This window comes from Podarcis melisellensis (genome assembly GCF_964234715.1).
Source record: "Podarcis melisellensis genome assembly, chromosome: 1".
Taxonomy (NCBI): Eukaryota; Metazoa; Chordata; class Lepidosauria; order Squamata; family Lacertidae; genus Podarcis; species Podarcis melisellensis.
In genome coordinates this window covers 108570210-108596046 of record NC_138528.1, presented here as the reverse complement: position 1 = coordinate 108596046, position 25837 = coordinate 108570210, and the positions used below count along the sequence as shown (strand labels likewise).

The window sequence follows — 25837 nt, the reverse complement described above, 5'->3', positions numbered from 1 at the left end:
TGCGTGGTATGTGAGCCGGACATTTCACACGTGACCTCCGAAGTGTGGAAAGAGGAACCACAACCCATTTGTACTTTCTCTTTGAACACTTTTCAGATATACCAAGGTGTGTTTCAGATTCATTACACAAGTATTGATTAACTGCAGCGTACTGAAATACAGCACAGCAATGCAAGTGTGGTGAGGCTGTCCAGTCACATCACTACTATTCTTGGGAGCCAAATGGGAATGGGCAACGTGGCAAGGAGAGCAGTGCAGTACACCTCTTCTCTTTTGGTTGCTCTATACTTTGCTGCTTTTTCTTGGAATCATTTTACATTTTTTTTTTAATAATCATACATAAACTGATATATTTCTTTTCTTTGTTTTTTAATTGCATGATTGTATTACTGTAAGCTGTCCTGAGGCCTTTTGTTGAAGGGCAAGTAATGAATTTTTCAACTGAATAAATATTATGAGTTCCTTGGGAAACACAGCATATTTAGTGTCCATGTGCAATATTATTTTGCAAACATAGCAAATGGAAAATAATTTCCAGGGAACAGATCCACCCAATCATTCTTGTCGCTCTGATTCTACCTACAAGACTTACATCACACTTTGCATCCAGCTCTGACAAGTTCTAAAATATGGAGAACCAATATCCCCCCCGCCCTTAGATGGAAATGTCCAAAGAGAAAGAGCTTAAGTGACCTGCCAAACGACCATTTTGGTGCTAGAGTTCGGCAGGAATTCCCGGTCTGTTGACTTTTGACCCACTCTCTTGGATATCACTCATATGAGAACAGATGCCGGCTATGACAGTATTTGTATGTCAACGTGTTAATTGTTCACTTCATCTTACCTTAATTTACTGCCACAATGGTGACACCGGAAACATGATTTATGAAAGGTCTGCTTGTCGGCAACTAGGCATTCCATTGGATAGACTCTCTTTTGACAAAGTAGGCACGTTTCCTTTCCCTGAAGTTGCAGTTTCTAGAAATAAATAAGACAGGGTCTCAGAGCTATTATTCATTTTTTCCCCGTTCAAGCTCTGCACCAAATGTTTTGCCACCACTAAGAAAGCTGAAATGCTTGACTCACATTGAATTAACACCTAAGATTCCAGTTTAAAGGGCCAAATAAAATCCATGTTGCATCGTAACCTATACATCCTTGGGAGACTAGGCTCACCTGTTTACTTGGAAGGCACAGATTGCAGTTTAATATTCCAAGAGGAAGAGTGACTCATGCTTCCTACTTTTACATTTTCACTGTCATGTGCCAAGCAGGAGCTTGCATAGCGAAGCTGCATATTTCTGCAGCCGGAGCTCGCCCACACCTTCCCACTAGGGAGGCGATGCATATGTTCCCCCTTAGCACATATTTCAGTGGAAATGCCTGTTTTTCCTCTTTCACTGCATTGGGGATTTTCTGCAGGCAGCAGATCATACATTTTTAAAGGGTTGGCTCAACAGCGTTGATCAATAGTCCAAGACATTTTGTGTTATTTACTTTGTTGAATCAGATCTGTTCTCCTTGGACAACGTGGATTATTACAGTGATGTTTATCCCTGTGTGTGTGTTTGTGTGGGGGGCTTGATGCTGTTTAGCAATGAAGTTGCTGCCAAGGTTTGCATTGCTGTGCTCTCTGCGAGGGACTGTGTTCCATCCAGGAATGGATGAAACCAGCTGATCAACTCCACAGTCCCACCACCTGCATACTGAAACTATAAACCAGGGCTGACTCACCTGTGCTCCCTGCCCCAGATGTTATTGGATTACAACTTCCATAAGCCCCAGCTAAATTTGGCCAATGTTCAGGAATGATGGGAGTTGTAGTCCAACAACATCTGGGGGAAGGGGCACAGCTTAGACATCCTTGCTAAAAAGAAGACACCAGAATAGATGACAGCAATCTGGATTTCCCCCCCTTTTTTTTTTGAATTACATTTGGCCAGAAGAAGAGAGAATGGGTCTTGGAAAGAAATTTTGTTCTTGAAATACCCTATTTAGGTTGAGCTAATCTTTTGAATTATGGTACTGGAGGAGACTCTTGAGAGTCCCATGGACTGCAAGAAGAGAACAAACCTATCCATTCTTAAGGAAATCAGCCCTGAGTGCTCACTGGAAGGACACATCGTGAAGCTGAGGCTCCAATACTTTGGCCACCTCATGGGAAGAGAAGACTCCCTGGAAAAGACCATGATGTTGGGAAAGATGGAGGGCACAAGGAGAAGGGAACAACAGAGGACGAGATGGTTGGACAGTGTTCTCGAAGCTACCAGCATGAGTTTGACCAAACTGCGGGAGGCAGTGGAAGACAGGAGTGCCTGGCGTGTTCTGGTCCATGGGGTCACTAAGAGTCGGACATGACTAAACGACTAAACAACAACAATCTTTTACATGTGCTCCTCTATGCTTAAATGTATTGACACTGTGGGGGGTTTTTTTGCATTTAGACCATTCATACAGTTCTTGGGTTGCTGATTTAACTATTTTTAGCATTATTTAATTGGGAGAGAGAGAGAGAGAGAGAGAGAGAGAGAGAGAGAGAGAGAGAGAGAAATGCCCCCAACTCTGCCAGAAAAGGTTTAGGTAAGGCAATGGTCCCATGACTCTGATTTTCCCTGGGACCAGATTATTCTGATTCGGATTGCTCTGTTATTATATTTTTGACATTGATGTATTTACTGACATGTTGTACATATTATTGCTATGAAGCACTTTGAGCTCAACTTTGCTGTTGGAAAAGTGGCATGCAAGTAAATCAGATGAAATCCCTCACAGATGAAGCCCATCACCACTTTTATTATAGCAATTAAAATGGATTAATATGGTATCAATATCATCACCCTTTGTTTTTAGGCTCTTAGCTGTGATATAACGACCTGAAATGTTTTTATTGCTGTTATTATGACTCTGATTATATTGCTTATATTTTACAAGGTTTTTAATTGTTTTAAATCTTGTACACTACTGTGGGAAAATATTTTGAATGAAGGATAATAATTACTTTAAATAAATAAATATCCAAGGAGGCCAAATAGTTGTTGGGGAGGGGAGAGAAAGGGGCAGAAAAGTCCCTTTCTATGAGCTTCTTTTTGTTTCCTATTCATGGGTTCCAAGCCCATATGTTTCACGTTTATATTGGAACAGAGTGTTTGGAAATCCCAAAATCCTATGGATGTAATCACCCTCAACAGTTCTGGTAGTGCAAGCATTTCTGGCTATGCAATTAAACTTCCTCTCCCTCTTTTCTTCCTTTCCAACCCCATGAACCACTTAGAGCTGTTCCAGATGGTTGTGGAGAAACCCACGGCATATTTCGGGGATGTGCAGGCAGAGAAGAGGGAGAGGAGGTTCTGTGGTGCAGCCAAAAGTGTTTCCACAAGTGGAACTATTTACCTGGATAACATCTAGTGATTATATCCATAACTTAATCGCTCCTTTTCACAATGGTTTTTTACTGCTCTTAGTGTCTTCAGTCTCTCCTTCACTATAACATGTATTTGCAATAGTATGAACGAAGTGTTTTCACCAAATCAGTGGAATATTATTGTGCTTCCTTTCCCTGCTCCATCAATTTGTGCCCATCCCTTGGCACAAACATCACTGACAATGTCTTCCTATGGGAGAATCATTTTTGACAATAATACCACACTCCACAGAGTAGAACTGCAAATAAATGCAACATTTTATGATGTCTTCTTTCTCTCTGTCTGGCATTCTGAGGTTTCAGCCCTAAACACACTTCTATAATTGGATCATTACCACGGAGCACATTGTAAGGGTTGGGCTATAAATCTCTTTAAAGGCCTGCACATATAAAACAAAATGAAGTTGCATTAAGGCAGGGGTAGCTAACCTGCCACTTTCCGAATGTTGATGGACTACAATATCCATCATCCCTGACCGTTGGTCATGCTGGCTAGGGATGATGGGAGTTGTAGTCCAACAACATCAGGTGGCTGGAGATAAGACACCCCTGCATTATGGGCATACTATTCTAGGAAAAAGTCAAGCACTAGCCACTTTTTTTTAATAAAAAAGAATGATGGCTGCAAAAGATCACATTAATTTTATACGTCATGTAGATCCAAAGACCTTCATTCAATTAAGTGCAAAAAAACAAAACAACCCACACATGTTAGCATACTTTTAAAACTGAAGGAATCAACAAAAGTATCTTAAAACAAATGTCATAGTATGTTAATTATTTTGTTCTAATTTTAGTGCTCAGGAGAATGTCATTCCCAGAAATCAAATTTAACATTTGCCTTTTTCAACCTAAATCTAGGTTAGTCCCACACTTGGCACATATATCAAAGCACATGCCTTTGTAAAGGAAAGGGTAGGAAGAAGAAAGATTTCTGAGACACAGAGAGAGTTGGGGTAAGTGGGAGGGGAAAACACCAGCAAAGAATTGTTAGTTGGAGTTATGTAACTTCACTCTTCCAATAGACACATTAATTGCACTCCATGTTTCATTGCCATGGCGCCATACTCTTCCCAAGCTGTTAATACCTGCTTCACACGCTGCATGCTTATTTACCACTGATAAACTCTGCCTCCTCGTGGAAGCTACTTCTCACTTCTGCTTCAGCAGCATCAGACACCGTGTAGCCGAGGCTTTTGAAGACTCTCTCGCTTTCTTGCCAAGTCTTCTGAAAATTCCTTAGCAGCTCTTCTGGTGAATCAGCAGCAGAAATATCCAAGATATGCCCTGAGATGACGTCTTCATAGGTTGGCGGTGCACGCTTGAAGCCAAATCCTGACTGCATCCCATCTGCACTTCGTGATGTGGAGGTGGCAGTTCTCGATTCCATGACGGTGTTCTCAAACGTATCCATGCCGGAGGAGCATTCAGTGTGGAACTTTGCGTCAAAGCACACCCTGGGTTCCAAGGGATGCTCTTTAATGGCACATTGCTTTTGCTTGCAAAGTGCATTTTCCTTGGGTTCTCTTTGCCACTTGCCTGGGTACTTTTGGAAGCTATCTAATCTCTTCTCACTCTCTTGGGAAGTTTGGCTCAATTCCTCCTTCCTAACCCTGTGCCTTTCTTCTTTTATTTTACCACTGATTACACCATTCTCAACATACTTTTTCTTTGTTTTCACCTCAGCCACTGGCATATCATGAAGTGTTCCTAACACTACATGTATTTTATCCTCACTCTCCTTGCCCAATCTTTCAGATGCAGACGGTTCCTTCCTTATGGGAATAATCAATTCAGGGACTTCGGCCTTCTGCGCAAGACCTTGGGGACCAGTCTTGGAAACCTCAATATTTTGAGTCCTGCAGACAGAGTCCATATTTTGTCCACGTGGCTCTAAGCCTTCTGGAATGTTTCCTCCCTTTTTGGAGATGTGAGTCTTGTTTGTTTTGGATTCTTCATGAGCTTTTTTCACTGTACCAGCAGTTATTTGGGATTCATTTACGGACGACATTTTTGAAGTTAAAACATCAGATTGCCGTGCCTCAATCTTGATTTGTCGGCGGAGTGTTGCCGGAGATTTCACTATCTCTGACCTCTTTTCCACAATAGGAACTGGGGTTACTGATCGGTTTTGCGTTGCTCCTTGAGCGAGTTTTACTGTGGTGTCTTTAAGCTTGGCCAGCTGCTCAGAACGGCTTCTTGGAGGAGAGGGGGAGAGGCAGGCAGCTGGCCGCTGCACCTTAGACGTTGGTGTAGTAGACCTGGGAGGTGGTGATGGTGGAACCGGGGTACTTTCCCTTTGAACAGGAGACAAGACCTCCCTGAGAGGAGATTCAATGCATCTAGATTCAATTGTAATGTAAGTAGGTGAAGGTGCTCTCATTCTTAGGGTTGAGGGTGAAGAAGTTCTGGTTTCCGAAAACCTGTGTTCACTAACTTGCTGTTTCACCTCCCGATGTGCCCTTGTGTCTTTGATCATCTCTTTAGTCTCCTGTGATTCTTTCCTGCTTGAACCAATGCTTACTTTAGCTATCTTTTGCAATGATCCCCCAACTTTAGGAAACTCTTTTCTCAGTTTTTGGGGTTTTGTGGAATTCATGGCTGTCTGGATGGCCTCCTCAAAGGATTCAAGCATTTTGTTGGCTTGATCTTTAATCAGCGATAACTCTTCTTTCATCTTCTCAACATCATTCCCTTGTGTGAAGTAAGCTAGGTTTTGCTTCCTGTCTTGTTCTACCAACCACTCTGGAATGACATTTAAGAATGCCTGTAATGTTTTGAGCCCATTTTTATTCGGCTCAGTTTCAAACTCCTTCACTCTGGACAACACCTGCTGTACCTCCTCACGTTTCCTCAAAAACTCTAATATATCGACTGGGCTCTTCTCGTTACTCTGCAGTGATCCTCCTGGTGAAATGGATGATAATGTCTTTTTCTGTGCCAGTTCTTGTTTCACCTCTGTTGCCTTTAAAAGGCCTTTTTTCTGCTGTGTGGACTTTCCCTGGGCATATTCCTTTCCTTGTAGGCTGCTAGTTTTCTGGGACAGTTTTTTATTTTGGGCATTTGTTTCTGAAACAAATGTTTTCTCTTTCTGTGAGATAGATGTCTGTGACTCCTGATGCATATCAATTATCTTTTGCTTGACCATTTTCTCTGATTTATTGCTAACCTCGTCTTGTTTTCTTTGGATTATTACTTTCTCTTCCTTGGGGCAAGCGATGACTTGCTTCTGCTTTCTTTCCACAGCCAAGGAGACTCTTTCTTGCTTCATTTCTTCTGTCCCTGTTTCTTTCCTTTGAACTAATATTTGCTTCACTTCACTTGAATCTTTCTCTCTTCCGTCCTGCTTGCCTTCTGTATATTTCAGGAGTCCTTTCCCCACGTGCATCTTCTCATCAACATTCACCTGGTTATTTGTCTTTGTGGTGCTTTGATTTTTTCTGATAGAATTGCTTACATTGTCTTTCTGTTTCTCTTGAACTTCTTGCTTCACAGCATTCTGGAAGCTAGTTCCCTCTTGCTTTTTATGCATCTCAGACTCCTTGTGGGTTTCATATGAACTTTGTTCTAAGGTGGGAAGCTTGACGGTTCTTACATTGAAAGTAGGGGAGACCAGTTTGCTTTTGGGCATGTGCAAATGCTCCACAGTTTTCTGTTGCTCTCCTGCATGCATAGGATGTTCTTCATGGGTCTGTACCTTCTGAGAAGACACACAGTGCTTTGTTAGGTTTTCTGACTCACGCGTTGATGTTTTTTGAGTGTGTTCCTCTGCTGAGATCCTAACAATGGTTTGAGACTGTTCTGCAGCCAATACCGTTGACATAGACTGCAGTTTATTGCTTTGTGACACCACAACTTGCGCCTTTCCCTGACATTCAGGCTGAGTGGGCCGATCTGGAGCTGAGGGCAAAAGGCCTGGCAGAGGGGTTTGATCCTGTTTGTCTGGTTTTAGTACTGGCAGACAATGTTCTGGCTCTGTCTGAACTGAACTTCCCGAAGCTTCACTGTTTCTTCTCATAACCACTTTGCAAACATCTTGGGTTTGCTTCTGCTCCATCTGTTCCCTTTGCTGCCTGTATTTTTCTTCTGCGATCATTAAAGGGGTTTTGAATTTTCGCACATAAGGCTTAGGACTTGCTTGTGTCACATCTGCTGGCAGGGAAGGAGATTTGACAAGCGGGAATGGACTTGTTTTCTTTAATGGCGAGGACTCCAGCTTGATCACTTCCATAACTGATGCCGGCCTTCTAACCTCTTCAGCTCTTTCTTCTCTCTTTTCACAGCTAACAACATTCCTCGTTGTTGTGCTCTCCATGTTTTCTTCCATTATTTTTGTGGTACTGTTTTCTAGGTGCCTCTGGACAATGCTTGGGTGAACTTTGTGAGATGTTTTCGGCTGGGGTGCTTCTGACTCTTTCGTAAGTTCTGTTGGAGGATGTTTCTTGGTGTGTGGGGCCTTGCCAGGCTTAACACTGGCATGAAGCTGAGTCGACTGCTGCAAAGTGTTGTCTAGATGTTTGAGGAAATGTTCTTTCCTTTGCTTTGCCTGATGAACAGCAAAGGGCTGAGGAACAGGAGATGAAGCCAAAGCTACCAATTCATGCTCATCTTCGATAGGGGGCGGAGGTGGAGGAGGAAAATGTTCATATTCAGCTTTAGCCTGTCCTATGGGGGGCGGAGGGGAAGGAAAGCTTTGTCTGTCAGAAGCCATCAGGAAATGAGTCAGAGGAGGAGGAGGAGGCAGAGGAAGATCTGCTTCAGATGAAGTCACTGATATTGGGGGCGAAGGGGGAGGAGGAGGCGGAGGCGGAGAATCAATTTCTGTCCTGTCTGTGCCTTTGGGGTTTTTGTTTGGATTCAGTGGATTTTTCACCACACCTCTGAAGTCCGATGCCACAGCTTCAACTTTAGCTTTTCCTTGAAACTTCACTGTGGATTTTTCATTTTGCTGGATAATGTCTTGTTTCCTCTCGGCTTCTTTAAATTGGCTGTGCATTTCCTGGGTGACTCTGACTTTTTTATTGGTTTTAATATTCTGCTCTGATGCCATGGAAACCTCCGCTTGGGTCGCCTTAACATTCTTTTTCTTCTCTTGGCAAACTGCCTTTGAATACTGAGATTGTTTTCTATCTTGCTGCGCCCCTTGCGCTTCAACATGACCAGTTGCTTTGGAAATCACGCCAGTTGACATGTTGACCAGCTGCTCCGCACCCCTGCGATGAGAGCTGTGCTCACGGGCCGACAATTTTGATTTTTCTTTCCTCTCCTCCTGAACGCTCATGTCAAAATATTCTTCATCTTTACATTCCTGGAACACATTCTGCTTCTTTCCAGTCATTACTTGCTTTGCAGACGGTACAATGCCGGGTGAACTGCCTTTCCTCAGCGTCCCACCTCCCTCTGACTTCTCTGTTCTTTCGCTTTTCTGAATAGTGCTAGGAAGAGCAGGTTGATCAATCACATATTGATCTGTATGACTTTTTGCTTCCCTTTTCACAATGTTCTGGACTCTGACCTTATTCGTGGACTTATCCACTTTCTCGGTGACCTTGTGCTGGGAATTAGATAAGCACTTCACATTTTTCTTATCTGACTCATGTGCCTTGCTGCTCCATTTCTGAACAGAATGGATTGCGCTGGTGCCTCCAGTGAGAACGCTTGTCTCCCCAGACTTCATTCCTTCATGAAGTTCCCGGTGACATTCTTCAATATTATTTTGTGAACTTTCAGTTACATTAACTTGCTTCTTGACTAATTGCTGAGGTGGCTCATGCAGTTGCTCGGTGAGCCTCTTCATCTCTCGGCCGGTGCCTGTTTGCTGCAGCTTTGTTTTAGTTTCTGCAGAAGTTTCAAGAAAGCTCGCTACCTCCACCTGAACATCCCTCCTGACCATTTCCTCTTTGCTGACGCTCTTGAAAGACTGTTGTGCTGCTTTTAAAGACCTCAGTGTGGATTCAAGGTCACCTCGAACAACCTCTTCTCTCAATACCTGGCTTTTTGTGTTTCTTGCTTTCTCCAGAGATTCAATCGCTTGCTTAATATCTCCAGGGATGACATCAGGCTTTTCTGTTTCCTTCAGCTGAGAAGCTGATTCTTTAAGGGACTTCAGAATTGCAAGGATGTCAGCTTTTATAATTTCTTCCTTCTCTGTAACAGTTGTCTGATTTATGGCCTGGCTGAGGGAATTTAAAGCTGCCTTCAAATCACCCCTTATGATTTCTTCTTTGCATACATGATAAGATGTATTTTGTGGCTCTGTTGTAAAGATTTTAACTGCATTGCACACATCTCCAGGGATTATGTCAGTTTCCTCAACTGTCCGCTGAATTTGAGACTTCTTTTTCTTAAGCAACAGTTTTGTAGCTTCAACATCACCACCGATGATTTCCTCCTCCTCCTCTTCTTGATTATGTCTTGCAAATGTTTCGTTTTCCCCTGTCTGGAGTAGTCTCAAATAATCTAGTGCCCCAGCTTCTATGCATGTTGTAAAAAACTGAACATTTCCCCTTTCTGAATCATCTATTTTAGGTCTTTCTGATATTTCATAATTCATTGCAGAAGAGAGAAGGCTATGAATTGTACGCTTCACATCGCCACATATCACTTCTTCTTGCTCGATTTTATCACTATCCTTTTTGTGAAAGAGAGAATAGACTGTCATGTTAATATCACCTCTCTCATTTTCCTGAATTAAAATTCCACGTTTTACAGAGCTGTCCTTACTAAACAGGTTTTTTATGGCTTGCTGTATATCACCTCTCACTACCTCTTCCTTTTCAATGTGAACATCTGTTGATCTATTCAGCAATTGCTCTTTTGCTAAATTCACATTTCCCTTTTCATCTTCATTGACTTTAGTTTCCCTTTCAATGGGGCCTGGTTTGGACAGCAGGTTCAACATGATGTTGGCTAAATCTCCTCTGATTATCTCTTCTTTTTGTATTTCAGGAGCCTCCTGATTCATAAGTTTATATTTTGTCATTCGGACATCGCCAATTTCATCTGCTTCCAAGATGATCCCATGGGATTCTACGACTTTGTGAGAATAAAGTTCCTTTAAAGTTTCTTTCACGCTTTTCCCTATGATTTCTTCCTTTTCAACTCTGCTTTCATTGAATTCATGGAAAGGAGTTGTTTCAAACAGCCACGTCGTAGTCTTTACATCTGCCTGTGGAATTTCTTCTTTATCTATTTTTGTATCGTTTTCGTCAGTTTCCTTAATGGAGTCCAGAGGCTGGTTTTCAAAAAGCCACACTGCATGCTGAACATCACCTTCTTGCACATCCTCCTTTGTTACTGTCTTGACATCTTTATACTCTGACCCCTCTCCTCTAATCTCATCCATGGTGTGTGTTTCAAATAACCAAGTAGACGTTTTGACATTGCCTTGCTGTATTTCGCTGACACTCACTGTTCTTACATACATGCCTCCTTGGCTTTCTTCAGACTCAAATAATTTCTTGTTGGCCTTCACGTTGCCACCCTGCACAGTGTCGACTGTGGGTACAATGAATTTTTCCTCATCTGAAATGGTGTCCAGCGGCTGTGTTTCAAATCGGTATCTGACCGAACTAACATCTCCTTTCTGAATATCTTCCTGGGTGACAGATTTTATAACATACACATTATCTGATTTGTTTATCGATCCTAAAGGCTTTGTTTCAAACAACCACCGCGTCCCACGTACATCCCCATGAATTACTTCTTCCTTCTTCACGGTAGTCACCTCATGATAATACCCTTCTTTGTCTTGAATTGCGTAAAGTGGCTGGGTCTCAAAGAGCATTCTGTAGCTTTTCACATCCCCTTTGGCTATTTCTTCTTCACTTATGGTTTTCTTGGTGCGGACATCTACAGAAGATTCATCTTTAATCTGGTCCAAAGAAAACGTCTCAAAGATGAAACATCCTTTCCTCACATTTCCACCTTGTATGTCTGTAACAGTTTTAACTGAGGTCCTGTCTCCCTGGTGGTCTGTTATTTCGTCAATTGACTGGTTCTCAAAAAGCCAACAGCAACGCAAAACATCCCCTTTCTGTATATCTTCACTTTGGATGGTTTTAATTTTGTTCACAACTTCCTCTGAGCTGACATTTATTGAGTCTAACGATTGATTCTCAAATTTATACCGCATGGTGGAGACATCTCCAGGCTGGATGTCAATTTCCACCACCCGCTTAAGTTCTTTCTCTTCTTCTCCTTGGATATTTTCTAGGTTTTCAGTCTCAAAAAGGAAACAAGCTGTGCGGACATCACTTCCCTGAATGTCCTCCTGCTCCACAGTGTGAAGTTTTATGGCTGTTTCTGCTTCTTCCCTTATTGCATCGAGAGGCTGAGTTTCAAAGAGCCAGGTACAGGTCTTGACATCTCCTCTGCGGATTTCTTCACTGTCTGTCGTGACCTTCTCTTTGTCATATAGAGATTCCATTGGCTGGGTTTCAAATAACCACCTGCATGTTTTAACATTCCCCTTCACAATTTCAGTTGTCTCAGTCTGTTCTGTGCTTTCTTCATCTTCCACGTTGCTAAAGTATTTAATGGAGTCAAGGGGCTGAGTTTCAAACAGCCACTTGGCTGTTTTCACATCACCTGACTGTACTTCTTGTGAGGAGATCCCTTTGATGATCTCAATTTTTTCAATACTCTCATCAAACTGGTCAATGGGCCTTGTCTCAAAGAGCCACCTGCAGTTCCTGACATCCCCTCTCACGACCTCCTCTTGTCGAATTGTTTTAACTTCATGATATTTGCCATGCCTATCTTGGATGGCATATAATGGAGTTGTTTCAAAAAGACCTTTGTTTAATTTTACAGCACCTCTTGTTACACCTTCCACATGGATTTTACATGAGTCGTCGTGTTTTCTGAAACGGCACATCTCAAATGCACGTTTGCAGCTGCTCACATCCCCCTTGTCAATTTCTTCCAGTCTCACAGTTCTTATGACTTCTTTCTTTTCCTCTCTAATCTGTTCAAGGGGCTTAGTCTCAAAAATCCATTTCTGATGCCTCACATCCCCTTTTTCTTCCTCAGTGGCAGCCATTTTCTGAAGCTTTCCAACATCTGGGCTGTCTTTCAGCATATCCATTGGCAGTGTTTCAAACAAGTGTTTTGTGGTATTTACGTCACCTCCGATTATTTCTTCTGTGGGTAGAGGATTTTCATCTTCACTTTCCTTTAGAGTGTCAAGAGGCTGAGTCTCAAAAAGCCAGCATTTTCTGCAGACATCAGTGCCTAGGATGACTTCTTTTTCCACCACAGTTTCTTCAGTCTCCTCCTTAATGGCATCTAAAGGCTGGGTTTCAAAGAGCCATTTTGCCCTGCCTACTTCACCTTTGACACCCTCCTCCATGGAGATTCCACGGACAACTTTGATTTCCAAGGAATCTTTGTTGATCATGTCCAAAGGCTGCGTTTCAAACATCCAGCGCACTGTCCTGACATCTCCTCTCTCAAGGTCTTCTCTGTGGACAGTTTTTATCTCTAGCATTTGGCCCAAATTGTTTCTAATAACATACATCGGTAGAGTTTCAAAATGCCTTATACTTCTCTTCACACCGCCTTTAATCTCCTGTAATTCAGATCGGAGCTGCAGCAGCTTAGCTTCATCCACTGAATAAAGTTGTCCAATGCTATCCAGATGTTGTGTTTCAAACATATACCTCACCGTTTTCACATCTCCGCCAGTGATCTCCTCATCAGAGGTTTCATTGGATTCCTGGTCTTTCTCATGGTGAATTTTATTCATTGAGTCCAGTGGCTGAGTTTCAAACATCCACGCGGCCGTGCGGACATCGCCTCGAGCCAATTCAGGAATTCTGTCTGCGCTTTCAGTGTTGTCTGAAGAATGTCCACCCAGTGCATCAATGGGTTGGTTTTCAAACATCCAGGTGGTATACTTAACATCCCCACCTGCAATGATTTCTTGACTGGCAATGCTTTTAACATTGTCCGGGTCAGGAGATTCATCTTTGATGGAATCCAGAGGCTGATTCTCAAAGATCCACCTCATAGATTGGACCTCTCCCTTGAGGATTTCATCCCACTCCAGATATTCCCTTTCTGGGCTCATGCACTTCTGAGGGCTGCTCTCTGTGTTTTCAAAGACATACCTCGCCTGGCGTACATCTCTTGCAGCTGAGCTGCTTATTTCAGTGTCACTAGACACGATATCAGAAATATCATTGTAGTAATCTTTTTCCAAATTCTTTCTCAATTCTGGGTGGATGTGTTTGTACAAACGCTTTAATTCATAAAGGTTTCTTTGCTTGGAATACAGATCTTTGGGAAGGGGCTGCTTCGATGGAGAGGGAGAGGATTCAGGGGACTGGGAAAGCTCTGTCATTTCAGGTGGAGCCTGTAGTAAGTCTGGAGAAGGTGGAGGAGGAAACTCCTCTGTACTTGCATACTTGGAAGAGCAGCTATAAGCTGCAGCTGAGGCAGCAGATGTGGACTCGGTTTCCCTCGCCATATATATTCCTTGCTGTCTATTTGCAGAAGCCACTTCAGCAGAAGAGGAAAAGGCTGCAGAAGGCCAGGCCATTTCTTGATACTCATTTTCAATCTTTAGGGGACAAAATTAGTTGTTTCTTTTAAAAAACCGTTTCCTTGAATTCATTCTATATAGTTCACTCAGCCCTACCAAGTGCTAAGCAGCAGGAGCTCAAATTTCTAATCTACCTGAGAACAAAACTAATGTCCAACAGTATGATTCAACATATTGGAGAAGGGCCATTGCTCAGTAGTAGAGCATCTGCTTTTCAGGCAGAAAGGTCCAAATTTCAATTCCTGGCGTCTGTAGGCAGGGCTGTGAGAGTCCCCAGCCTGTTATGCTTGAGAGCTGCTACCAGTTGGTGTAGACAATAATAGGCTAGATGTGCCTACCTGGTAGAAGGCAGCCTCCTACATTCTATGAATGAGAACTGGTGCAATTTATCCATAGCCTCCGTTAGTTCAACAAGGTAGTTTGTTCCGATATTATTTATCTGCACTATAGTATATACACATTCTGAGATAATCTTGATCTTGCCTGCTTTTATCTCATATTAACAGATGCAGCAGTCATAGGCCTATGCCTTCCTGTAAGAATTGTAAATAGACAGAACACAGAGCAAGGAGCCAGATAGTTTATAATCGTAAAATATCATTTATCTACACTATAGTGTGTGTGCCTTCTTCTAAGAATTGGAAATGGAATACAGAACATGCAGCCAGAGAAAAAGAATTTAACAGCACACAAAGGGTATTTTGAAAAGGAAAGCTGTACCTTATAGGTGGGTGTTGATCAAAAAATATGCTTAAGGATGTTAGAGAATTCCAGATTATTTCTGTAAAATTTAGACTAAACACTTGCAAGATCTTCCTGGATATCTCCCAAACAGACCAAAATATAATTTAATATACAAACAGCACTGTCCTGTGAGTCACTGTACATCGGTTCATGGGATCACTCTTAAGGAGCCCAATGTTGTTATGACGCTCTAACAGGTACATGGGAAGATAAGGGGGGAGGGTCACAACCCCAGCTCTGCTAATGGCTGCCATGCTCACAGCATCCTAACATCTTTTTCAGTCCAAGAAAAGCCAGTGTAATCAAATCCCACTACTTCATTGCAGCAAGGACTTGGCAGGAAGAACAGTGAGCACACTCTGTCTTGCTAGCAAGTGATCAGAAGACACTCTAGCAGGACTCACTGTTTGCCCTGCCACAGTTTTAATTTGCCCCCAAACAATTGGAGCATAACCCCCCCCTTGCCACACACATCCCTTGTTTACGGACTTAAGATTTGCACTGGAAATATCACTTAAACGAATGCAACATGGCTATTCTGAATTTAAAGGCACTGCAACTCAGAAAATAATGTTAACTATATGCAAAAATTGATAACAATTCAGGATTGTTCGGATGGAGATAATCCCATTTTTGGCACCACCGACCTTGATCTGCTTTGCAGGCGTTCCACTCTCTCGGCCAGAATGGAACTGGGCTGTTTTTTCAAAGTGCTGCTTTAAGGATTGTGTAGAAATCTTTGGGATCTCCTCATCTGTAGCTGCATTGACCACTGTGATACAGAAAGAAAATGAAAAGAAAAATGAAAACTTGAATCTATATTGGCTGTATGAAAATTCATCAGCATTTTTCTGTGTGTTTCTCTCCACAGGCACATTTTTGTATGTGATCCCCCCTCCAAAATATTGCATTTTTATATCATATATTCACAAATGTATGCATTTTTATGAACAACTCCCCGTAACGTATGCATTTCATCCCCCCCCCCAAGTGCAAATTTCAAAGGACGGTTTGCATTTTGGTTTGCATATTATTCGGGATGTGTGAGTTACACCCTTGTGCAAATTAATTGAAACAAACAATGAATTAAGTAGTTTATTGTACAAAACTCACATACAAAACTAGCGGATATGACCTCTGCTATTTTTAAGCAGCATTTGAACATGGTTTGGCATGGAGTCTACTAGTTTCTAACAGTCACTGTTGATTTTCGGATCCCTGTACCACACCTGAATCATCGCCTGAATTAGCTTCTCTATAGTTGTACAGTCTACAGAATGGAGGCAACTTTTGCATATAGCCCACAAATTCCCAATGGGATTTACGTCTGAGGAATTCCCTGGCCAATCAAGTACCTGTATTTGCTGCTCTGTCATGAATTTCTTCACCACTTTCGATGTGTGACAGGGGCTAGGTCCTGCTGCAATATCCCAGTACCACCAGGATACCTCTTTTTCAGCTCTGGAATAACTCTCTTTCATAGAATCTCAATATATTGTGGTGAGCACATCATTTCTATTATTGGCTTCCGGCTTCCGGCACCATAATGATCAACTGACTTTTCGTGTTTGTTTTGAGTACAGGATTACAAGTAAGATAGAAAACATGCTTTGTTTCAATTTATTTGCACAAGGGTGTAGATAGTGTTGCAAACTGGAGCAAATATCTCCTCCATCCCTACTTCAGGAATCCCCAAAGGCTTGAGCATTCCCAGTGGCGTGATTGGTTGGAAGATGCTACCAAAAACCACCAGGTTGGATTTGATGGGCCTCTGGGTCAAAGTCTAGCCTGGAGACTCTATGGTTCTTATTCTGCAATATTTCTCTTGCATTGATAGCAGAGAACCTTTCATAGATAGAAAGACCTAGCCATGAGCTGGAAGCACAATGAACCAGAGTTTATTTGCTGAGTGACATAGCAGCACCTCTTTCACATGTCAGACCAGAGCTGATTGAACACTGCAATAACAGGGACTGCGAGCCTTTATTAATTTCTGCCTAGGTGATCAGTCCAAGGGTAATTATATCCTTTGATATTCATGACATTTAAATATCTGCTAGGGGAATTGTTACAATAATAATAGAGAAAGAAAAATTGTTTGCCTAAGCCCAGGGCACTTGTGAAAAACACTCAAGCATATATTAGGTAATTTTAAGCACACCGCCATTCATATCAGTGGGATGTATGAATGTGCTTAAGAGGAGATGCAAAGGCTTCTGGGCTGGAGTGAGTGTAAATAACCTTAATTATATTCTAATCTTTATGGCCACAATCCATCCAAAGTTAAGTCCCACTGATTTTGATGAATGATATTTAAGTAGGTGCTTAGTTCTCCAGTCAAAATTAATGGCACTCCCAGGACTTAATTGTGGATGGATTTTGTCTTTCATCCATATGCATACAACAGAATTTGCTGTGTGAAAGGGTAGCTATCACTTCTTGCCTCCCAGTATATTCTCGGATTTCTCTTACCTGTTTCCTCAATGCTTTGAGTGACGTTAGAAGCTCTCTTAGCCTCAGACAAAGCTTGTTCACGATGAGAAACCTGCAAACACAAATACACACCACAAAATAATTAAATAAACCAAATCTCAATGTGAAAATCAGTATTTTAATTTGATCTATTGTATGATTTATGCAACTCTAGGCGGAGGAGGAACAAGTGATTCAAGGAGGGAACGGTGTGAGTCCTTCCTCCACCAGAACTGATGCTCTGTAGTTATCTGTGAGACAGAAAATCAGCAGTTAAAATTTCACCTCTGCCAAAAATTCACAAGGTAGGCAAGTTGCCATCTCTTCGTTTCTTGCAATGCATTTATTTATGTATTTTATTGATGTATATACCACTATTTATAAATATGTAAGAGCAATACTTGACAGTGCTTGAATTGGGGGGTCAGAGAGGGTCCAGCCCCCCTTATTTTAGGGGTCAGTCCTCCTACACGGCTGCATCATTTGGCTAAGCTTAGTATGTTAGGGGATGAGAGATTTCTTTAAGATCCCTCCTGCCACCTCCCCATCCCCATAATTTAAGCCCAGTATTTGGAAATGTCATCATCATCATCATCATCTTAAAGCATTCTGTGATAATACTGGGACAATAATTTAGCCTACTTTACAGGGCAGTTTTAAGGATAGCTGAGACAAAGTATGTGAAGCGCTTTGAGGACTGAATAACTTCTATTTGAATGCAGAGAACATCAAATGCACAACATCAGTGACTGAATTTGGATACATGCAGGTACAGTGCACACCACCTCTCCCCCCATCTTGCCACTGTTTGCCCACCCCCCCTTGCTTCCCTCACACTTTTGTTGCCACTGCCTCCATTGCTGCAAATGCTTCCCAGACTTGGGGAACAAGGCACAAGGCTCTGTTAGGATCCTGACTACCTGCTGCCTCATTCCCTAAGCCCAGGAAACACTTGCCCAGCTTTGGGAAGGATGCAGCAGTGTGCCGGGATCCTGACGGAGCCTGACAGACCCTCACACCCTCATCCTGCAAGCTGGACAAGCACGTCCTGGGCTCAGGGAACGAGGCCCTGCCAGCATCCTGGAGCCTGAAATGAGAGGGCTCTTGGACCCTGTCAGAGCCTTCCTGCCTCCATCCCAAAGCAGAGCAAGTGCTTCCTGCACTTAGGGAATGAGGCAAGAGTCTCTTCCAGGATCCTGGAGCCCTGCTGCCTCCTTCCCTGAGCATGTGCAGAGTGCCTCCCCACCTTTGCCCACTTGGTTGTCCCTCCTCCACCCATTTCTAGGCGGCGAGTACCAGCACCTTATTTTCTAGAGAGTGAAAAGCACTGGGTACAGCAATACAAACTTACACGTCGGTACAGACATCTGGACCAGCAGTTCTTTAATTTCTAAAGTGTCTATCTGGTAGGTATAGCATATTGCATACAATGTTCACTTGTTCCAGTTTAGCATGGGGCAACCCAAAGAGGAGAGACCAAAGAAGAAAGTGGAAATGGGTTTGAGGTGGAACGGGTGTGGTTAACAGGAAGGTGTCAAAGAAGGAAAGCTGCGGTGAAAGGAGGAAAGGATCCACTGCTCTTCTGTCGCCCAAGGGCCCACACAAACCTGAAGCCTGCCCTGCCAAGTGGCAACATTTTTGCACAAATACTTTTATCAGTGGTACTTCAATTATTTCCTGAGATGGGTAATGGGGACGGGTAATGAGTACAGGTGCAAATCGTCCCATATAAAACTCCTCCTTGCCACCAAAGCAAGGACGGGTGCCATAAGCACCAGAGGGCAAAAGTGGCACAGGCAAAATGGTATCTCATTGCATTGATACAGTTACCTTTTCTGATTGAAAGGATTCCCGCTGAGTTGCCTTTGACGCCACCTCGTTCACTCTGGTTTCTGTGCTGCTGCTGCTGCTTGACATTGTGGCTTGGCTTCGACTCGTCACCTTCTGAAGATGAACAGAAAATATTTCTACGTTGGCAAGTTTATGGTACACTTAAATAAACACTTTCTTATTTTCTTTTCTTTTCCTTTTATTTCTTGTACATGGGCCTTTCCTCATACAGAGCCCACAGGAACTAACACCAGCATTAAAAACACACACAAGTAAAGCCACAATTGGCAATGCAACAGCATGTGGCAATCAGCGAAACAGGTTGACCAAGAGGACCACTCCCGCGATGCTCTGAAGACCTGCAAAAATAAATGGTTCTTAAGCTGGCGCATGAATCAATACATAATGCGGGTGAGAACCAGATCTGTACTGGGAGGGAGTTCCATAAATAGAACTGCCTCCATAATCATAAATGATTCTACGGTATATAAGAGGAAGGAGCCAGTTATTTAGTAATAGGGCATAACTCATAATATAATTGGCAAGGATAAGATAAGGAAAAAAATACTGGGATGGCTTTTGCCGTAACACACATTGTGGTTTCATTACTATAGTGCATCCAGGAGATTTCCTTTGCTAGGCTCTGTGGCATAAGATATGTATTAAAAGTAGTAGTACAGGACACAGTGACCTGGGTTTTAATGGAAGCTCTGTTGATTTAATCGTCAAATTCCTATTTACAAGCAAGTACGTGACTGGAATATATAGGAGAAAGTTCCCCAACTTGAAGATGATGTGAAGGTCTTGTTCGGAGGATGTAAATATGTGGAGCAAGAAGTCCCAGCAGTTGGAACAGAGGAATATTTCTAGTGTTGCTAGAAATTGTTGCAGCTTAAATCCCTGATTACAAACCACAGCAACTCTTAATCTTTGCCTTCAATACAAGCTGTGCATTATGGCTCCTCAGCTCCTGAGATTTCAACCCTATTCGAGCTAAACAAGGACTCCCCCCTCCACCTTTCTACCACAGTGGGGCAAGCTGCCACAAAGAAGAAGGTTGTCCTCCATCTTCTGTCCTGCGCCTCAGGGAAGAACACCTCTGTCATCTCCTACTTGCTCCCTGGTATTTGGGATGCTGTTACTACAGTGCTCCAGACATTGGGGGACGGAGAGTGGAAAGAGACACCTCTTTCTTCCACCACCAGTGCCAAAGAAGAGGAAGGTGAGAAAGAGCACTGTGGTGTTTGTATGAATTTCTTTGGGTTGCTAGCCTCAGCCTGAGTCAAGCCTGGAGAGTTCACTCCTCACTGCTTGTTTCTCCAAGGGGCAAATGAGGGAGGAGCTAATTCACATGCCGGAAACTGTAAAGTAATGAGGTCTCCAGCAAACAGCATAATGGTGGGAAGCAGCATCTGCAGTGTGCGGCAATTATTATGACAATGTAGCTAGTTTTTTCAGCATGATGGCCATATACAAGCCCAAGTTAAATTCCCATGGATCTCAAGGGGAGCATTAGTAGAAGTCAATAGGAATTAATAAGGGCTCAAATTTGGCTGGGCCATGCACAAGAGGGCTTCCATTGCATTCCCTAAACAATGGCTTAATTGGCCATTCCTGGGGTTACTCAGCTGGTATTTCAAGAGACTCTTAATCTCAGGGGTGTGAGTTTGAATCCCATATTGAGGAAAAGATTCCTGCATTGCAGGGGGTTGGACTAAATGGCCTTCATGCTCCCTTCCAACTCTACAAGTCGATGATTCTATGATCCTCCTTGGATCCATGTTATCATGGATGTTCATGCCAAATTTGAAAATTAGATGCCTGGCTCTACAGATCTGTAGGACCTGGAGCACATGGAAATAGTCAGAGACACACAAATGGTTCTGGGTGTGACGGACTGTTCAGCTCATGTTCCCAAAGCCCTTGGGCAGAGACAATGGGCGTGGGGGTGATTTTCAAAGGAAATAATCTATTTCCTTGTTAGATAATTCATAAGGTAAAGGTAAAGGGACCCCTGAACATTAGGTCCAGTCGTGACTGACTCTGGGGTTGTGGCGCTCATCTCGCTTTATTGGCCAAGGGAGCCGGCGTACTGCTTCCGGGTCGTGGCCAGCATAACTAAGCCGCTTCTGGTGAACCAGAGCAGTGCACAGAAATGCCGTTTACCTTCCTGCTGGAGCGGTACCTATTTATCTACTTGCACTTTGACATGCTTTCCAACTGCTAGGTTGGCAGGAGCAGGGACCGAGCAACGGGAGCTCACCCTGTCATGGTGATTCGAACCGCCGACCTGATCAGCAAGCCCTAAGCTCTGTGGTTTAACCCACAGCGCCACCTGCATTCATAAATATTTCCTGATGTCCAAAGGGACAGAGAGCATGTGAATTGCAGAATGTAAAGGTTTGAACTTTCCAGCTGTTGCTTGTAACAGCTATTATGTTAAGCGGAGGCAACCATGAGGCTGGCCACAGGCAGAACATATGGTTCAAAGTAGGTGGGAAGGAATGGTAGGGAAAATGGGCAAGATTATTTAGATGGGCCATTCCCCCCCCCCATAAATGTAATTGTGGAAATGCTGTTGTAAAGTGATTTTCACATAAAAATAGTGTGCGGTTGAAAGCAAATGCGGGTCAGGTAGAGGAATCAATGCATGTCCCACAGGTAAGAATAAATGTTAAGAAGTGTTCAGGATTGATTTTTTTTTTTTTTTACATACAGAATTCTCTGGAATAGATCACAACCTGAAAGGAAGCAGAAGTCAAGGAGTCTAGATGCCATCATCCACTGGCATCTCTCTCATTTTGAGATGAACCTTAAAACTACATTATATTAAGCATTTTCCTAATTATGGTTCCATTAGGTATATAACTGACAGTTCAAAGACAACTAACAATGGTTAGTAAGTGTATGAGGGCTTGCTTTGTATTTATAGTTGAATCTTTCCTACAGCGCCAATGGGATTGTTATGTAGCTAAGTGGCTTGAGAGCTACAGGCATTCCATTTACAATTTGCCTCATCTTTCTTCCTTGCCGAGACTGAGTGATGGGCACAGCACACAATTGGCAGGGAACACAACTGGTTCTTTTCTACACGGTTCACCTACAGCTGTTGTTATCACAGTCTGTGTGCTTTTTATGTCCAGTGCCAAAAATAAAGGCTCCTCTCTTAAGTTATAACTCCAAGTAACTTCATAGGGTAAAAGAAATGGGATGAGTTGCCAGTCTGGACCAGGCACTCTTGAAGGAGATGAGGTTTCTGGATCCATGAAATCCGGGTCCATGCCTGGTTTTGGTACTTGGTCATCCTGCAGGATAACCTCTGTGGGGATCAAGGATAGAGCATGAGACTCTTAATTCATGGTAGTGGGTATTTGGGTGAAATATTTCTGCATTGCAGGGGCCGTTGTGGTTCCTTCTAACTTTACAATTTTCTGATTCAATTATTCTAAGACGGGGGAGTGTCACCCTGTTGATTCCCCTTGTCCTCACAGCAATGCCTGTTACTTTGAACCATGGTATTAATTTGGAAAGGCTGTCCAAGTTGGGTGAGGGTGGTGGTTCCACTCATCTAAAATGTAGTACTGGGGGGAATTTTCTGCTTCAGGGTTCTATCTTATCCACTTTTCTGTTCACCGTCTACAAAAGACCACTGAATGTTCTTTTAATATATTACTAATTGAATACTTTACAGATTAGAAATTGAACCTGTTCACACACACACACACACGAGAGAGAGAGAAATTCTTCTTCATCCGGATATAAGAAGGTCCAATTTCAGGTCTGCCAACCACGTCCCTGTCTATTAAATGAAAGTTATGTGTACAACATTTTAGAGTCTTCTCATGACACAGATGCCGATAAGCAAACTCTGCATTAAAGATACTAATTTTTTGTAAGACAACACCACAGGACATGTTGGACTACACAGCATGGGAAAATAACAGGTTCTCACACATTCTCACCCATTTGACAATGAACTATATTAGTAATCAGCATTGTTTAGTTTGTGTATCCATCACTTGCAGTGACACCCTATTCATGTCTACCCCAGGGAAAATGGGTGCGTGACTGCAAGCCTCACCTACTATGCTCATCCTTTTATCTACCAGTCTTGGTCTGCTTTTGTGCAGCCCTGGCTAAAAGCTGTCAATCCCCTTCAAGCAAATCCCAAAATAGAGTGGATGAGCCCTACACGTTAGTGACCAATATTATTTGTAATCACATTCTTCGGAGAGATGTGCAGCCAGAGGTCTCTAAAGGGAATGATGATCATATTCTTCAGCAGTGACTCAGGTGCACTACCCTGGTTTTACTAGCAGTAATCCATTTTCCTGAGCTTTCTGTGCTTTTTATGATGAGCCAAACTTCATATCAGTTGATGCTCTTTGTTATGGCACAATGTCCTCTGGTCTATAAGAATTCAGCTTTATCCCTTTCCATAGAGAAGGCTGCCTGCTCTTTGTCTGAGAGTGTTTGTATCTGACAGCCAGGTTTATGCCGTATTGACGGATTGGCCTCCTTATCCTTCAAAATCAATTTAGTAGCTGCGACTGAGATGATTTTTGGCCCCTTCAAGAACAGAAGAGGTTCTTTCCAATTTCACACAGTGCAGTGGTGAACTTCTGTAGCTAAATTGCATGCTACACCCCGCCACACGCACACAAAGATACCAGGCTCTGAAACAAAGATCCTGGTGTTTAGTAGTGGTCTGCATGCCTAGACGCATTGTGAAGATAGTGAGAGAACAGTCCCCAATCTTCTTCAAATGATATGATCAGCACTGTCAAAATGGACAGCATCGGCCATGCAAAATGGGCAGCATCAGCCATCCACTATAACATGGATCCCAATGCACGCTGCAGGAACCCTATATCAATCCTTGGTACCAGATGTAAGGAAGTTTGTTTTAAAAACAAACAAGTTTAAGTTCAAGATGTCTGCAAAGGAGCTAATTCTGGCTCACAGCTGTCCCTTTGCAAAACAAAGCTGCTGTGCCAAAGTATAAAACATACTTAAGAAGTCTAAGAAAACATCTAAACACACACACATATGTGTGTGAATTTTGTTTCATTTATTTCCCCCAACAATTAGGATCTTTAAACTAAAAGGCCCAAAGTGTCAATGAACTTGAAGATGAACAAGAAATCATTCAAAGTTCTGCTCCAAAAATGAACTTAATTCATGTTCAGCTCACTTGGCAATTATGGGAACTATTTTCAGATACAGTTCAGAAATTTTTGAACTAATTCAGTGAATTTCATTGAACCAAACTAGGTCATCCCAAGGCCTGATAAGAATTTGGCAAAAGGAACTGCAGGCATGACCCTCATTTGCACATGTGGATCCTTATCCCTTAGGGCTTCAGCCCTGCACAAACAAACTAGGAGTATGCTCCATTTAATACATTGGGACTTACATTTGAGCAAACATATGCACAGGACTGAGGTTCCCCGATGCTGGGTGGTGGCATTCCATGCCAAGGAGTTTAATATTTGATGCTACAATTCTATGCAATTCTCTTTGCAATATTAAGTTGTGCATGTATTAAGTATACAGTGGTACCTCGGGTTACAGATGCTTCAGGATACAGACGCTTCAGGTTACAGACTCTGCTAACCCATAAATAGTACCTCAAGTCAAAAACTTTGCTTCAGGATGAGAACAGAAATCGTGTGGCAGTAGCGGGAGGCCCCATTAGCTAAAGTGGTGCTTCAGGTTAAGAACACTTTCATGTTAAGAACGGACCTCCAGAACGAATTAAGTTCTTAACCTGAGATACCACTGTATTTGTTTCTAAAGAGCAAGAGACATATACCAGGCAGATGATTTTTGGAGAGCAGATTACGCTTGCTTTGGTTTTCAGAACACTGGCTGCTGGTCCTATCAATGGCTGTTGCTTAAATGTCATTCAAAACTATTTCATTGTGTTCAGTAGCATTGTGTGAAGGAGACAGGAGGGGGCTTCCTAGCAGTATTTACAACCAGAGTTTGAAAGCACTTCACCACATGCTGCTTTTTTCTTTTTTTAAACTTTTACTTTTACTTAGAATTGAACACCACCCTGGTGGGAAAGTCAAATGAAAGAGCTCCATCTATGTGGCTCCTGCTAATGCATGGCTTTTTAGATCTATTTGAGTGTGCTGGTTGTGTGGGGAAGCTACACAAAAGCAGGGTGGAATTACTAAGCACTGTGTTGTGATGCCCATTATTCTCTATGAAATTTGAAATGTGTAGACTGCTCTATGCTCCCTATATGAGTTAGAACCTAAGTTTTGCAGAACAAAACTGTCCTTGCTGTAACTCCGCCCCCCCCCCCGGTCCTTTACCTAACTTATTATCTGACTTTGAACTTTGGGTTCCATTGTTTCCCTGTTCTTGTGGTACTTTTCAATATCCACCCCAATAACTCTGATGAATCAGATGCTCGATGTCATCTTGCGCTTTCTGGTTTGTATCCCCATCCCTCAATTTTTCTACCTCTTTGGCTCACTCACTGATCATGTTTTGGATTTGATAACAGTTTTTTTTATATTTCCATTTTCTGATGGTCACCTTCTTTTTTCTCATTCTTCTTTGTGCAAACATCTTACTAGATCAACAAATTACCTTCAGAATCTGGATTTTGATGCCTTCACCCCTGTTAGGTCCTTCGGTCGATATCTCCTGTTTATTTATTCCCTGCATCTTCTTCCAGTTGTCCTCTTTCCCTATGTAACTGCTCTTCTATATTGTTCCTGTCATCCTTCTCCTACTTTGCCTTTAGTTCCTCATTGTAGTAACTTCAGTAATGAACTTGGGTTGCTTTATAAGTTATGGGGCAAGAC

The 25837-nt window shown here is 42.6% G+C and overlaps 1 protein-coding gene across 1 annotated transcript in view; it reads right to left on the bottom strand.

Annotated features, from left to right (window-relative positions):
* XIRP2 (xin actin binding repeat containing 2) overlaps positions 1-25837 on the bottom strand; it is a 77255-nt gene that overhangs the window by 1280 nt on the left and 50138 nt on the right. The window contains exons 4-8 of the mRNA XM_081923127.1: positions 19014-19127; positions 17184-17256; positions 15359-15483; positions 4538-13985; positions 845-978 (exon numbers count right to left, since the gene is read on the bottom strand). Of these exons, the coding sequence (XP_081779253.1) occupies positions 884-978; positions 4538-13985; positions 15359-15483; positions 17184-17256; positions 19014-19127 (9855 nt within the window). The 3' untranslated portion in view covers positions 845-883. The remainder of the gene's footprint in view (positions 1-844; positions 979-4537; positions 13986-15358; positions 15484-17183; positions 17257-19013; positions 19128-25837) is intronic.